A 15,854-nucleotide genomic window follows, 5' to 3' on the forward strand; every position below is an offset into this window, starting at 1 on the left:
TTTTTTTTTTTAAACAGCAAACTCTGTGAGAAGTCTATAGTGGCTCACCTCATTATGATTTCCTGATTTATCCACAGAGTAGCCATTAAAGTGCTGACTGAGAGGGTTAGCCATCGGCAGAGAGACTGAAGGCCTCCCATGGTAGTTTTACTTCCGAGAGAAGAGGAATTGAGGAAGAGTTGAGAAGGAGCCAGAGAACATCATCTGATTCGAATTATTTAGTGTCAGCAGTTTGTCCAGGTGTGACAGAGTGTTGCATCATGGCCGGTCAGCAGTTTGTCCAGGTGTGACAGAGTGTTGCATGGCCACTCCAGTCAGCAGCTTGTCCAGGTGTGTCTGAGTGTCGCTTGGCCAGTCAGCAGCTTGTCCAGGTGTGTCTGAGTGTCGCTTGGCCAGTCAGCAGCTTGTCCAGGTGTGTCTGAGTGTCGCTTGGCCCGTCAGCATGACTCTGCAGCCGACTGATATAAATACTGTCTGTGCCTGTGGCTGCTGTGTCTTCGCTGAGCTTCGTCGAGATGATGACCTGGCTCCACATTACCGGCCTGGTGCTCAGCTGCTTGCACCTGGCCCTCGGCAAAGCTTCAGGTACCGTCCATCCGTCCGTCCGTCCGTCTGTCTACCTGTCTGTCTGCTCTTGTTTATTACCATTATAGCAGTGCTATATGATTCCTGTGTGAATGAAACATGCTGGTATCATCAGCAAATAACATCTTGTAAAAGCTTGTCGGTAGCTTTTGGCAGCCCAAGGACTGTCCTGTATTTAATTAATAGTATTAGCATACAATTTGCCACAATGCCACAATTGGTTAATGTTGTCATTTAATTATGCTATTTGATTACAATGACCTTTTGTTTTGCGAGCGAGATCAAATACTATGAATAGAGTGTACGGGAATTTAATGTGTGTTCCCTCGCTATTTAATTGATTTGAATAATTTTTTACTGAAATAATGATTTATCTTTCATACTATGTCATTATATAGTATAATATTGCATTATATTACATTATATCATATAAGAGGTAGGGGTCAGGCTTATCAAAACAATTAATTTTGCAGTCATTAGCACTGTTGCCTCACAGCAAGAAGGTTTGCATGTTCTCCCTGTGTTTGTGTGGCTTTCCTCCGGGGACTCTGGTTATTAACCCCACACCATATAGACATGCCCACCATGCCCTTGGCCAAGGTATTGGCATTACAACTGGAGTTGGTTTTCTGGGCACCACACTGTTAGGCTCCCTTCACACCGGCCAGGCTCCGTGCTGGAGCCGGTTCCCGAGCGTAATCTCGCACCGGCCGGCGTGTTCACACCGGGATTAATTGGTTCAGAACGGGACAAATCGGTGCTCAGCTGGCACCAAAAAATTGTTGGTTTTTCCCCGCGAACTGTGAGATAATCAGTGGGCGTGTCATATTCTAGGCCAGCGGTTCCCAAACTATTTTGGCCGTGCACCCCCTGTCACCTCCCGACCTAGCTGACGCACCCCCCAATGAATTTCTGTTAGAAAAAATTGTTGCTGGTCTCCGTGCACAGATGAAGCACACCTGTGTCAGACACGCCCGAGACATTATTGTTTATTATTATTATTAAAACGTACGTTTTTTATTAAAACGTTTCTTGAATTTCATGATTTACACAGTGAAAATCCCCATTTGAAATAATGTATATTAGTTATATTTATTGGGCATAAAAAAAATATTGTTTGGTTCCTGTTGGTTGTCAGTTAAGGCCATGAGTAGGTAGGGAATTTATTTAATTTTTTATTTTATCTCTTCCCACGGCGACTATGGATAGGGAATTTCTTTATTTAATTAAAATGTTCACGACAACATGGATGCATGTACTCTGCCAGCATGTTTAATATCCATAATACTAAAGGTTTGACTAAGATTTTTATGAAATTTGATTGTACATTTTTTTTTCTTTTTACCACCATTAGCCTTTTCATGTCACGCACCACCTAGAGAGCGCTCGCGCACCACAGTTTGGGAACCACTGTTCTAGGCTGTGAAGACGAGAACGGGGGAAAGCAGAGAGTCGATCCATTCAACAGGAAACAATTTGCGACTGATGTATTGTTATGATACAGCACAAGTACAATACACCATCCAACCAGAGTGGATAAAGGAATGCTCCGGAAATTAATATGCGTAGGGAAAGGCTTAGCAAGTCAGCGCGCGAGCGCACACACAAAAGAATACACGCACACACACGCTGTATACGTTTGAAATTAATCGTTCCAGCAAAGTAGGCTTCTATTATTCAAATAACTTGTTTTAATGGGTATCATAGTAGTAAGTCCTACTGTAGAACATGACATATTAGCATGACATCTGATTTATTAATGCCAATACTGGACGACAAGTGCAATTGGCCCTTGACAAGTGTAAACTATGGATTAGTCAGTAACAGTTCATTTTGGACCGTTTAGCTCAATGGGTTGTCTCAGGTTGTCTCAGGTTCAAATCTCTCGGTTACATTTTAATTTTTTTTGTAACGTTAATTAATTTATCCACTCTGGTTGGATGAATTGTTATCCTGACAGTGACTTAACAAGTAAAAAGAAGAGGTCATTGTAAACTGTTTGCCAGTAATCTCCTGAATCACAGAATGAACCTCTTTCCAGTGGTCACATGACCAAAACAAATGTATGAACGTACCTTTATGAGATTTACATTTCTAACATGCATATGAGGTTTGAACTGTTGGGAAACGATTTCTGGAGGCAAATAGATCCTATGGAAAAAAGAAATATTTAACTGCATGAATATCATAGCAACATGAATATCAATTTGAGAAAACAAAATGAGATCATTCCCTTGGGAGATTTGGCTGAGACCATTGTATCTTCTAGTTCTGACAACATCAGACGTATCCCGTTTTTCTTAAAAGAGAGTCTATAAAGTGATGGATTGGCTACAGGCATGTGCACACATAGAGCCCAAGGGGTGCTTGAGCACCTGCCCTTTTGAGCCTCATAAAAAAGTGCCCTTTACATTTTTTATTTTTTATTTTTACATTATTTTTTTATTTTTTTACCGTTGCACATATTGACTGCCCTTCCAACTGAAAAATGTCAGGATAGAATCAAAATATTAGGTAAAGAGAGAGAGATGCCCCGTATTCCATTGCAGTTTGCACGGCCTCCTCAGCGTGCCTCTCCACGGACCTATATATTTTATGCATAGTGTGGGTGGTGATGATGATGATGATAGAAACCGCTGTGGCGCATACAGTTGAATGCTGGTATTACACTCACTGAGGGACACGAAGAAGTCAAGTCCGATGGGATTTGGGAATCTCAAATACAAATCGGGATTGGAATAAAAAATGCATTTATATTAAACAATACAGAATATACAGCACTTCTTATTCCCCCCCCCTGAACATTTATGGAGGTGTATGGGCCTTTTAAGTCAGTGATAAAAGTGTCTTTCAAGGATAAGTGAGCTCCTGCACTGATTATTATAGTTCAATATTCAATATTTGATCACCAAAACCCCCCAAAAAGCATAAAAAGTCCCCCCCCCCCCCCCCCGCCCAAAAAGGCCCCCCAAAAATCGGCCTTGGGCGCTTTGCGCGCTCGGTTATAACACACACAGGTATAGTGCCCTTTTCAGCCTTTGAGCACCTGCCCCTCTAAAGCAGAGGCGTATTTAGACCACTATCACTAGGGCACGTGCCCTAGTGATGATCATCTGTGCCCCAGTGATGAAAAAAAAAAAAAAAAAATGTTTTTTTTTTTTTTTTTTTTTTTTTTTAACAAATGTTTTTTATTTTCCCTTTTTTAACATGATCAAATGATCATTTAACATGATCAAATAATTATTATAATATTTTTTACTTCGCTTTGAAATATTATAGTGAAATATTTTGCACTGCATTTATCTTGTTGAAATCCTCCAACAGGCTCTTTTTTGTAAGTTGACTGGTTTGCACACCAATAATACAGTGCAATAATAGAATAGTAGAATAGATAGTAAAATTATGCAATAGAATGGCCAGAGTAAAATAGTGCTACAGTACAATCAACAGCGGGGTGTATTAGAAGGCTATGGTGAAGAGGTACGTTTTTAGCTTATTTCTGAAAATATTAAGAGATCTAGCTTCCCTAATGTCCATAGGTAGTGTGTTCCATAACTTTGGTGCATAGTTAGCAAAGGCTGCATCCCTGATTTTCTTTAGACTGTGGCTTGGAACCTTCAATAGACCAGTAGTAGATGATCACTTACTTGTAACTTCGGGTTTGATCCAAGGAGTAAGTTGCCCCATATTGCTCTGTAACATTTCTCTTTTTGTTATAGGACCGACTAGTAGGATTTCAGTTTTGCCCTCATTTAATTTTAGGAAGTTGTTCGTCATCCATTTGTTTATTGCTAAGAGACAGGCGGAAATGGAGTTTATAGCTGTGTGATCATTTGGTTCAGCGGATATGTACAATTGTGTGTCATCTGCGTAACTATGGAAACATACATTGTGCTTTCTAATGATGTCTCCTCAATGTTCAATGTTCAATGCAATGTTCAATGCAAGTAAAGCACTTTAAACTTTAAGTATGACTAAATGCTTTATTGACTATATATATAGTAACTGTTCCAAAATGCATAGATTTCTATGTATTTTAGGGGTTTGGGTGGCTAGCTCTTTTTAATTAATATAAATGTCAGATTGTTTTATTTATTTCATAGATTTCTATGCATTTCAGGAGTTTGGGGGGCTGGCTCCCCAAAATAATTAAATAACATAACCCTAACCTAACCATAAAACCGAAATAAAGTTAAAAAAAAATAGTTACAAAATCCACCCATTTTCGCCCACAAACCGGCCAAAACCGGCCAAATTTTTTCCGCGGTCGCGCTACGCGCTCCCGCTTCGTAGTTGTTGGTGCCCTTCTGTGCCCTACTGAAGTGCTGGGTCTAGATACGCCCCTGCTCTAAAGTCCTGTGCACGTCCCTGATTGGCTATATTTGAAGTTATTATGGGGAATATTAGAATTAGTCCTAAACAATTTGAGACTGCCCTTGGAAGAGCACTCCATCAAACTAATATTCCTAATCTGTGTTGGAAGGTCAGGCTTCAAAGCCAGGGGAGATCTAACAGATAGTAGAGGGAATCTTCAGACATTTCTTTACATCTCTGCAGACCAGAAGTGTGTGTTATAATAAACAATCATAATGTTATTGAGAGAATGTATCTGATCTATATTGTTGATAAAAGGGAGGGAACTAACATGGTAGAGACTGATCAAGACCTACCCATGAAGAATCCTTCCTGGGTTGTCACCATTTTAAGTTGCGCCGCTGACCAATTAATAAGTAATTTAATCAGGGAAGGATGTTCATTTTTCACATCATTTGGATGCTCATAAAGATGTTCATTTTCATATAATCTGTGAAAAGATTGTATGTTTTTAATGGAGATATAATCTATGAAAAGAATGTATGTTTGTAATAGAAATATAATCTATGAAAAGAATATGCCTTTTTAAGGGTCATCATATTCTAAAACATGTGTATGATTTGTAATAATTAAATAATAGTTCAATGTATTAAATATTCTATGTATTTTTTTTTATACTAGGTGGATTCATTGTATCTTTTTCATGTGATGTTATGTTCTTGTTACCCAGAGTACCAGCTGGACTCAGAGAATCTCAGCCAGTGTGAGTCGCTCCGAAACATGGCTGTGGCGAGGCAACGGGACACCATTCCTCACTGTGTAGCAGATGGGAGGTTCAAGTATGGTCATCTCTGGTGTAAAAACTCTCTATCTTAGCTATGTGTGTGTGTGTGTGTGTGGGGGGGGGGGGGGGGGGGGGGGGGGGGGGGCTAAATTATGAGGTAGGGGTTAGTTTAGGTTAAGGTAAGGGGTCATGTATTGTGTCTGTTCCGGGGGGGGTCTAGTGTGCTATAGATTAAGGTTAGGGCTAGGTTAAGGTATGGGAAAGGTTCATGTAAGGGCTAGGTTAACTCAATCAGCGCCAGACCCGAGGATAGTCGGGTTAACTCGCCAACCGTTCAGCGCCATACCCGTGTGTAGTCGGGTTTTCATCGTTATTTCTCTTTTATTCGATATTTTTTAAAATTTCTCTCACACGGACCTCGGGGAATCACTCTGAGATCGCTAGAGTGCAATACCGGCCACATCCTGCTAGGTGGCAGTATCGCCCACCCTTCGAAACCTTTTTTTCACACCCGGTGTTACATTTAATTCACTCCGGGCGCAGTTTTTTTGGTCAGGCGAGTCAAGCGGTTCACTCGATCACATTGAAACGCGTCCAATGCCCCCGATGCATGTGTTGTGGTGGATTATGTTGGCGACACGATGGACATCAATACTGGAAATTGCAATCAGACAATTGGAATATTCTTTTTGGGGTACCTCCTAGTGAAGGTAAGGACTATATGACATCAACCCTGCTTTGATCCAACCATGATTTCACATCGATTGCAACGACCATGTGTAACACACTCCAAAACGTATGTGCCGTTGGTGACGATCAAAGCATCAAAAAATTACCCCCCTTTCAAGTCAAGTCAAGTCAAGAGTTTTATTTATCACGGCATACAAGGCATACAGTGGAATGCGGGTGGTCATGCCCGCAGCGATTGTGCAATAATACAAGTAATAAGAATAAGACATAACAGGTATAATGTACATACGTTTATTTTTTTTAAATGCATGGTAAAAGACATGCTAAGGTCCTGCGATAGTGCAATACAGTGTTAAGCTACGGATGAGGCACTGGGTCATTATGTACACTACTATACAAGACTATACTATACAATATACAGTTATACTATATATCCTTCATGCATTCATGATGAAACATAATACCTATTATATACATTTGATTTGGAAATAGTAGCGTGTCCAGGCGAGCAACAGCAACGCTTTTAGTCAAATTCACGTATTGCTCCATAGCGCCGTTTTCTGGAATTAGCCAGGATCACTCTGAAACTATACTTATATTCACCACGGTATAACACGCGAACGTGTACATGAAAACATTTATTCTTTTCACATGTTGAACGATGGATAGTTGATGTCAAATGAGCCATAGTATTGTATCCATAGCTATAATATAGAATATAGATATAGCCCTGCAAACACCGCCACGCATCCCTCTTAGAGCGGTGGCGCAGTAGGAACAAAGATGGGCTAGACCCGTGGCGCTGATTGAGTTAAGGTATGGATGAGGTTAATGTCCGTGTTAGGTTAAGGTTAGGGCTAAGTTAAGGTATGGATGATGTTAATGTCCGTGTTAGGTTAAGGTTAGGGCTAGGTTAAGGTATGGATGAGGTTAATGTCCGTGTTAGGTTAAGGTTAGGGCTAGGTTAAGGTATGGATGAGGTTAATGTCCGTGTTAGGTTAAGGTAAGGGCTAGGTTTTGGTCTGGGAAAGGTTCAGATAAGGGCTAGGTTAAGGTATGGATACAGTTATGGTAAGGTGTAATGTATTGTGTCTCCTCTAGGGGTGTACAGTGTGCCTCAGGAGGGCAGGACTGCTGGTGTGTCAATGCAGAGGGTCAGGAGATCCTGGGGACTCGAACCAACAACTCTGCTCTGCATTGTAAGCCCCTCCCCCTCCCTTCACTTTGAAATAACCACATGATCCTTACTTCATCTCACTCTTTCTCTATCTCTCTCATTCTAGCTGTACATCTATCTATCTATCTATCTATCTATCTATCTATCTATCTATCTATCTATCTATCTATCTATCTATCTATCTATCTATCTATCTATCTATCTATCTATCTATCTATAATCAATCAATCTATCTATCTATAATCAATCAATCAATTATTTCTCCCTGTTAGGTTGTTCATCTGTTCCATCTCTCTTGTGTTCATGTAATATTAATATCTGTGTTCTCCAGTGTTTCGTATTGTGTTCCCTGTCCTGTGCCTTAGTTGTAGTTCCTTGTCTTGGCTTCCTGTAGTTTTTTTGTCTGTTTCCCTCCCAGGTGTATCCATTTGTAATCGGCCCATGTGTTTCATCCCCTTGTGGGATATCTGTTTTGCCCCCCCCCCCCTGTCCTCCCACAGTCCTGTCATTTATTTGTTCTTTATCTTTTTATTGTATTCCTTTACCCTCCAAACTTACGGAAAGTATTATTAAAAGCCTTTTTGTTCCTAAACACGACTTGGCTACCGTTTCGCATTATGTTCCGTTGTGATACCAGACTCCAGACAACAAGTCTTCAAGGTTAATCAAATGGTGACGTAATATCTCTAATCTGTCTGTCTGTCTTGCCACCCATCTGTCTCCCTGCCTGTGTGTCTGTCTGTCCACCCATCTCTCTGGTCTGCTTGCCTTCACGTCTGTCTGCCTACCATCTCGTGTGCCACCAGGCCCTACACCATGCCAGCTTCAGCGGCAGCAGGTGTTGGCGGCAGCAGGGGGCGCTGTGGTGCCACGGTGCCAGGTGTCAGGAGAATATGAGCCTGTCCAGTGTGACGTGTCCCTGGGACAGTGTTGGTGTGTCGACCTGGGTGGTATGGAGCTCTACGGCAGCAGGCAGGAAGGACGGCCAGCACACTGTATGTACTGTATCAATACACTGTAATATAGGATTAAATCAATAGACTATCAAAACACTATGTAGGATTAAATCAATTAATTCTATCGATACGCTATGTAAGATTAAATCAATACTGTAGTAGGTAGGATTAAATCAATACACTATCGATACACTGTATGTAGGATTAAATCCATGCACTCTTATCAATACACTGTATGTAAGATTACATCAATTAATTATATCAATACACTGTATGTAAGATTAAATCAATACTGTATATTGGATTAAATCAATACGCTATCGATACACTGTATGTAGGATTAAATCCATGCACTCTTATCAATACACTGTATGTAAGATTACATCAATTAATTATATCAATACACTGTGTGTAAGATTAAATCAATACTGTATATTGGATTAAATCAATGCACTGTATTAATACACTTAACATTAAATAAACACACTCTTATCAATACACTGTGTATGAGTAAACCAATGCAGAATTAAATCAATACATGGTATGCGGAATTAAAACAATACATTGCCTGTACTAACCTTTATAAACCATCTAAACCTTTTTTCCACCACTGCTGTACAAACCATCCCAATATTTGGTCAAGCCTTTATGGAAATGGGTGTAGAGCCTTCTCTTAGCTGGGATTACAGAGATGACCTCAGCTCTGATTGACCTTTGCCCCCAGGTCCCAGTAGCTGTGAGGTCAGAGTGCGGAGACTCCTTCATACCAGCGGTCACTCACCACCGCAGTGCTCTGATGATGGCAGCTTCCTGCCAGTGCAGTGCAAGTTCATCAATACCACCGAACGCACAGAACTGGACCTGCTGACCAGCTACAACAGGTACCAATAATAGCAAGTCAAGTGGTGTCAAATGTATTTGTATGGCCCAATATCATAATATATGTCTCAAAAGGCTTCACAACCCTAACCCCAACCCCATGATGTAATAACCCCCCCCCCTAACTCTAACACAACCCAAACCCCATAGTGGAACAACCCCCCTAACCCTAACACAACCCAAACCCCATAGTGGAACAACCCCCCTAACCCTAACACAACCCTAACCCCAACTCCATAGTGGAACAACTCCCTAAATCCTAACGCAACCCTGACTTCCGGTTAAGCTCATGGAGATGGCGTATTTGAGAAGAAAGTGGCTCCCGCGTAATTTGCCAACAATTTTATTTATTTGACAAGTGACCTGCAACTCATTGTTTCAATTTTAAGATTAAAGGACACTGCACTACGTTTTTATACCATGTCGGGAAAATCAAGGAAAGTCGATGCAACATCAAATGCAGCTTCTGCTATAGCCTCCCAGCTACTGCGCTTGCTAGCGCTACTTTTCCCTGTGACTTAGAGAACCTCCGCACTGCCCTACTCACCGATATGAAGGTAGTGGTCACCTCGCTGCTGGATTCGACTCTTGCACCGGTGAACGAATCCCTGGGCACAATACAAATCCACGTTGGCTATGCATGGTCAACGGCTCAACTCTGTCGAAACTGGCTTATCAGACTATACAGCAACAGAATATTTGAAATGGAGGGCGCCTGTGCTCAGCTCAAAACGGAGAATGCTCTGCTGGCTGACAAGGTGGATGATATCAAACAGTTTGCGCAGAGCCAACTCGAGAGTGATCGGCATCCCAGAGAATGTGGAAGGCTTGGATCCAGTCAAATTCATGACTCATCATCATATTCGTGGATATTTTCGGTGCTAACTTTTTCCCCCACACCGTTCATACTGACTCATGCTCACAGGCTTGGGGAGGGAAAATACAGCGGGAGGAAACAACGCCAGACCATAGGCGGCGGGTAATGAAGGCGAGGGTAGGCTAAGCCTACCCAAATGTTATGCTGGGATTTTTTTTAATGATATGTAATATATGTGCACAGCATTATAGAGGCTACTATATTCTGTGTGTCTTGATATTGTGTGTGTGTTGTCACTGCAGTCCCCTGGTGACAATCTGGTGATTATGGGTAGACTCAGGTTAAATAATGTAGCCAATCACATCCTGATCCCGCCGCAAAGCATAATTTATTTCGTGTAAACATCTGCATTCCGAATTTCCGCCTGCCAATCGCTTTGTAGCAAACACCAGCGTGCTATTTTGAGTAAAATTTCAAAAAGCTAAATGGATATACGGTATTTTTTCAAGGCAAAATATAAACAAACAAGGCAAACAAGGGCTTGCTCTACGAGGGCACGATGAGAGTCAGAGTTCATCGAATCGTGGACACTTTTTGGAGCTACTGTATGCAGGGGCGTAGCTGGGGGGGGGTAGCTTAGGATGATTCCAAGGGCCCAGCACTGGGGGGGGGCCCAAAAAAAAACAATTTTTTTTTTTTTTTTTTTACTAGACATCACTCAGGTGTATTATTGATGCTCTCATTGATACTATGTTTCTTTCTGAAGTGTGTGTGTGTGCGTGCGTGCGTGCGTGCGTGCGTGCGTGCGTGCGTGCGTGCGTGCGTGCGTGTGTGTGTGTGTGTGTGTGAGATATATAGAGAGAGAGGGGGGGCTTTGGTAGACTATTGCATTGGTCCATTCATTGAAGATGAACGCAATGCGACATCCTTTACTAGGCTCACCCACCAACAGTGCAGGTGCTGAACTGCTGATCCGAATGTATAGGTGAAAACCATATTATGCGTTTTCATCAATAAAAAAATTGCCCAAAAAATTCCTGCTTGCGCGCTTTCGCGCGCTCGCATTCACTGGGGGCCTACAAATACATTCTTTCATGGGGCCCAGAATCTGGAGCTACACCAGTGACTGTATGTACATTGTTTTCAAAGCATGATGACGTTTGACATTTCCTTCATTGCCCGTCGGCACCGCAACTTGTGAACGGTCTTTCTCAGCAATGAGGTGCATCCGAAACTGGCTAAGAACAACAATGCGCCAGGAGATACAGTCGACTCTGAGTCTGCTTCATATTGAAAGTGATCTCACAGATGGATGCCTTAATTTGAACACTTAATTTGCACTATATGAGTGGGGCTCTCTGTACTAGCCTAGTGGGTGTGTGTGTATTGTATGAATTCAGAACCATGGACAGCACCGTTTGCAGGTGCACGCAGCGTGCGCAAGCAAAAAGGGAAACATTTAGCGCGCTCGCGCGACTCCCAACTAATGTTCGGCTCACCCGCCGCCTATGCGCGGCCAGACCCAGAGCTTTCATCTTGCTTTTTCCACAACTACCAGAACGAGGACCGTGTCTTTTGAAAGAGGAGGGAAGACCTGCGGTTCCATGGGCACAAGATCTCACTCTACCCCGACTTCAGTGTCAGAACTGTCCCGAAAGCGCGCGGCTTACAACGAGGTGAAAAGCCAAGCTTTACAAGAAGAATGCTCATTTTGGACTTCTTTATCCTGCTGACTTGCTCGCCTCCGCGACGGGACTTTAATGGACAAACTGTTGCGTGAGACATGTTTACCAGCAGAAGTCTCCACGTGTGCAGTCAACCAAAGTGGTTTGCTAGCATCAACCTATAGCTATTCATCGACGGACAGAAAAAAGACATGACCACATCCACTGAGTTCTGGGTATGGAAAAGAGACCGTTTATTTATGCACATGCTCATTTATATCAACACCTGTCTGTGCATGCACACTATGATGTCAGACAGGAACATAAACATGACTTTGTCCTTATGTAACGGTTGTGACAACGTCACCTCAAACTTCGATGCCCCGAGTGGGAGTCGAACCCCGGTCGCGTGTTGTTTTTTAACAGCGCAGCAGTGCAAGAATGTGACAATTTGACCATGTGACCGCGGCAACGCGGGAGAGCGGCAGTGCGGAAATAGGCTGTCTCTAAGACAAACTCTAACCTTAACCAGCTCCTTAACAGCGCCTAAACTTAACCGTTCTAACCTTAACCAACTCCGAAACAATGCCTAACCTTAACCTTAACCTTAACCATGCCTAACCTTAACCATAGAAAGAATATTGCCATTCTCTTTGACAAACTCTAACCTTAACCAGCTCCTTAACAGCGCCTAAACTTAACAGTTCTAACCTTAACCAACTCCGAAACAATGCCTAACCTTAACCTTAACCTTAACCATGCCTAACCTTAACCGGCGAAAGAATACACGTTAAAAAAAAAATCACGTTAAAAAAAAAAAAATGTATGGGATTCAAACTCGTCAACAACGGACCGCAGGACCGCAGGACCGCTGCTCTGCCAGGTGAGCTGAAGCGCCGAATGAAAATCATGGCGGACATGACATAATTCCGCTCGCGCTCTGCCGCTCCGCTCGCTCTGCCGCTCCGCTCTGCGGTTGCCGCGCCTGCCGCGGGGCATGGCGCAGCCAATCAGGGAAAACGCGGAAGCAAAAGCAGCACTGCTGCGCTGTTATTAAACAATAGGCACCCCGGTCTCCCACACCGCAAGCAGAAACACAGACCGCTATACCAAGAGGTGAATCCACTACTTTGCAACGTGTCTATCTGTCTTTGAGGATGTGAGAGTGAGTTTAACCCATAGCACCGCTATACTCACCCCAGCCCTTCTTGACTGCGCTTCACAATACCATCCGTTACACTTATACTCAAAATGCTTAACACAAAAACGTTGTATTTTGACTCTCCTACATCTGCCCAAGCATTCTACAACGCTCACTGGCGTGACTGAGGTAACTATAGCCTACACAATGGTGAGGGGTTTGTTTGAATTATAGAGGGGCATGCCATCTTTAACATAGGCTGGCTAACAGCTGACTTGGACTGTATAACGCTAGCTTATCGGTCTATTTGACACAGTAGGCGTATTCGGTAGTGCCTTTTTCCACTCTTTCCTTGATAACCCTTGAGTTGTTATTCACTGCTCTATATCTTACTATTTTTTTCTATAATGTGTTGCTTGTCACTTTTCTTCACTTTAGTAAATTAGGGGCCCAAGCTCTGTGTTCAGATTAACCTATAGTTCCAGTTTAGGTTAGTGTGTGGATGCAGCGGTGGTTTAGTAGTGAATACCTGCGGTTCTCTGGATTTAGGAAAGAAACAAAACCTAGGATGGGAATGGGATTCTTTTGGGGGCTGTCTTTACTGTATGCTGTCTACAACATCCTTATACAAGGGGCCTGTATCTGGGACAGTCAGACCACTCAAATATTAAACTAAACCATGGCTTTGTCTCTAGTCCTACCCGTTGATCCAATAGGTGGGTATAGATTTTTTTTTAAAGAAGGGAAAAAAGGTGAATGATTTTGTATTTTTATTCATCACCAATACCTTTTTTTTTTTTTTTTTTTTTTTTTTTTTTTAAATAGCTCAGGAGATAGAGCAGTCGTCTGGTAATCCGGAGGTTCTCAGTTCGATTCCCGCTCCTCCCGAGCAGCGTGTCGAAGTGTCCTTGAGCAAGACACTTAACCCCTATTGCTCCTGATGAGCAGGTTGGCACCTTGCATGGTTGCCTCCGCCGTTGGTGTGAGAGTGTGTGAGTGAATGGGTAAAATGTGAGGAACAAATTGTAAAGCGCTTAGGATAAAAGCACTATATATATGCAGCCATTTACCATTTACAACCCTAACCCCAACCCAATAGTGGAACAACTCCTCCTAGCACAACTCTATACTACCATATGCCTCCTCCGATACCTTCTTTTCCCCTGACGGCTAGGAGTTTCACTGGGAGAGCGTAATATGCATGGAGGTTCATGCTATCTCTCCCAGATCCCCTCCTTGCTGAACAGGCGCCCGATCTAACGAGGAGTCACTAATGCAACGACGAGCAGGACTCATACCCCACAGCTTCCCACCTGGGAACACTGCCAATAGGGGCGCCTGACCAAGCCTGAAGTATGGTTACCAGGAATTTAACCTGGGTCTCAATCTGTGATCTGAGAGTGCTTAGAAATCTACAGTACCCAGCCGCACCATATGGGATTTTTTAGGTGATTGGGAAGTTCTTTTTAAGTGATTGACATCTCTGACCATGTGTGTAGGTTCCCAGAATCCTTTGAGACATTCAGCAGCTTCAGACGAACCTTCCCTCTGGTCTCCTCCTACTGCTACTGTTCCGACAGCCGTGGCAGAGAACTACCAAGCACAGGTACACACACACACACACACACACACACACACACACACACACACACACACACACACACAGACACAGACACAGACACACACACACACACACACACACACACACACACACACACACACACACACACAGACACACACACACACACACACACACACACACACACACACAGACACAGACACAGACACAGACACAGACACAGACACAGACACAGTCCCGGCCAGTGTTAGGGTTAGGCTTAGAGTGTAAGATAAGATAAGATATTCCTTTATTGATCCCCTAACACTACTAACAGTAGTGTTGTGCATGTACTGTATGTTGTAATGCAGCGTTGTTGTCTATTAGCTGTGAAGGAGCTGATAGGAAGTTGAAGTTGAAGGTTTGGTTGATGGATTCTTCTTGTCCATGAAGATATTTTGATTGACTGGCAGTTTCAACTAACCTTGCACGGCAGCTGGCTTCGTGAGATCATGAGCTCATATTTTCAGTCTTCAACTTTATTGAACTTGTGCCCAAACCACAGTGGTTCTGACCAATCAGCATCCAGTGAGGAACTGATGGCTACAGACTAAAATACTCTGCCCAGTGATGACCCTATTCCAAAAGGTTTCAAAGAACAACTACCCAGATGGTAAACTCTCTGAGATGAGATGTTTCTATTGGAGTAGTCCGAGTAGTCTGAGATGTTTCACTTGACACTTCCTCACTTGACCGCAATCAGCAGTCACATGTGTTATAAAAATCTGGCCAATCGCATGTGTTGCCAGGAGGATTCTGGCCCCGTCTCCACATCACCTCAATTTGAACACAAGAAGACCAACATAATGATATAGCACACATGAAAAAAAAAACACAAACCAGTCATTTATGCATCTTCAAGGACTGAAGCACAATAAGATCATAACATAAGATTACTCAGGCAGTGAAGGTCCACCTGTGCTACATTGAACAGTGCTTTTGGTTGCAGAGTTGGACAAGTCCGTTAAACTTCATTAGATCATCTGTTTCTGATCTTCATGTTTTTGTTGTGTTGTTGTTGTGTTATTGTGTGGTCATGTTGTTTTGCTATAGGTGTGGAGCTGCTCCTGTCCGAGGTGTACGACACGGCCTTCTCTGGTCTGGGCTCCGGCCGCTCCTTCTCTCAGTCCAACGTCTACCGTGTTCTGCAGAGGAGGCTACTGGGTCTGCGGCTCGCCATGACGGGACACTTCAGATGTAAGTGTGTCAACTGGTTCAGACCGGTTTAC

General features: G+C 42.9%; 1 protein-coding gene across 1 annotated transcript in view; it reads left to right on the forward strand.

Annotated features, from left to right (window-relative positions):
- Positions 1-522: 522 nt before the first annotated feature.
- Positions 523-15,854, forward strand: part of tg (thyroglobulin) — an 85,851-nt gene continuing 70,519 nt past the window's right edge. The window contains exons 1-7 of the mRNA XM_084336165.1: positions 523-585; positions 5,630-5,738; positions 7,475-7,572; positions 8,357-8,545; positions 9,231-9,387; positions 14,507-14,613; positions 15,679-15,822. Coding sequence (XP_084192291.1) covers positions 5,680-5,738; positions 7,475-7,572; positions 8,357-8,545; positions 9,231-9,387; positions 14,507-14,613; positions 15,679-15,822 — 754 coding nt within the window. The 5' untranslated portion in view covers positions 523-585; positions 5,630-5,679. The remainder of the gene's footprint in view (positions 586-5,629; positions 5,739-7,474; positions 7,573-8,356; positions 8,546-9,230; positions 9,388-14,506; positions 14,614-15,678; positions 15,823-15,854) is intronic.

Source organism: Notolepis coatsorum, assembly GCF_963971535.1.
Source record: "Notolepis coatsorum genome assembly, chromosome: 19".
In the NCBI taxonomy this organism is placed as follows: domain Eukaryota; kingdom Metazoa; phylum Chordata; class Actinopteri; order Aulopiformes; family Paralepididae; genus Notolepis; species Notolepis coatsorum.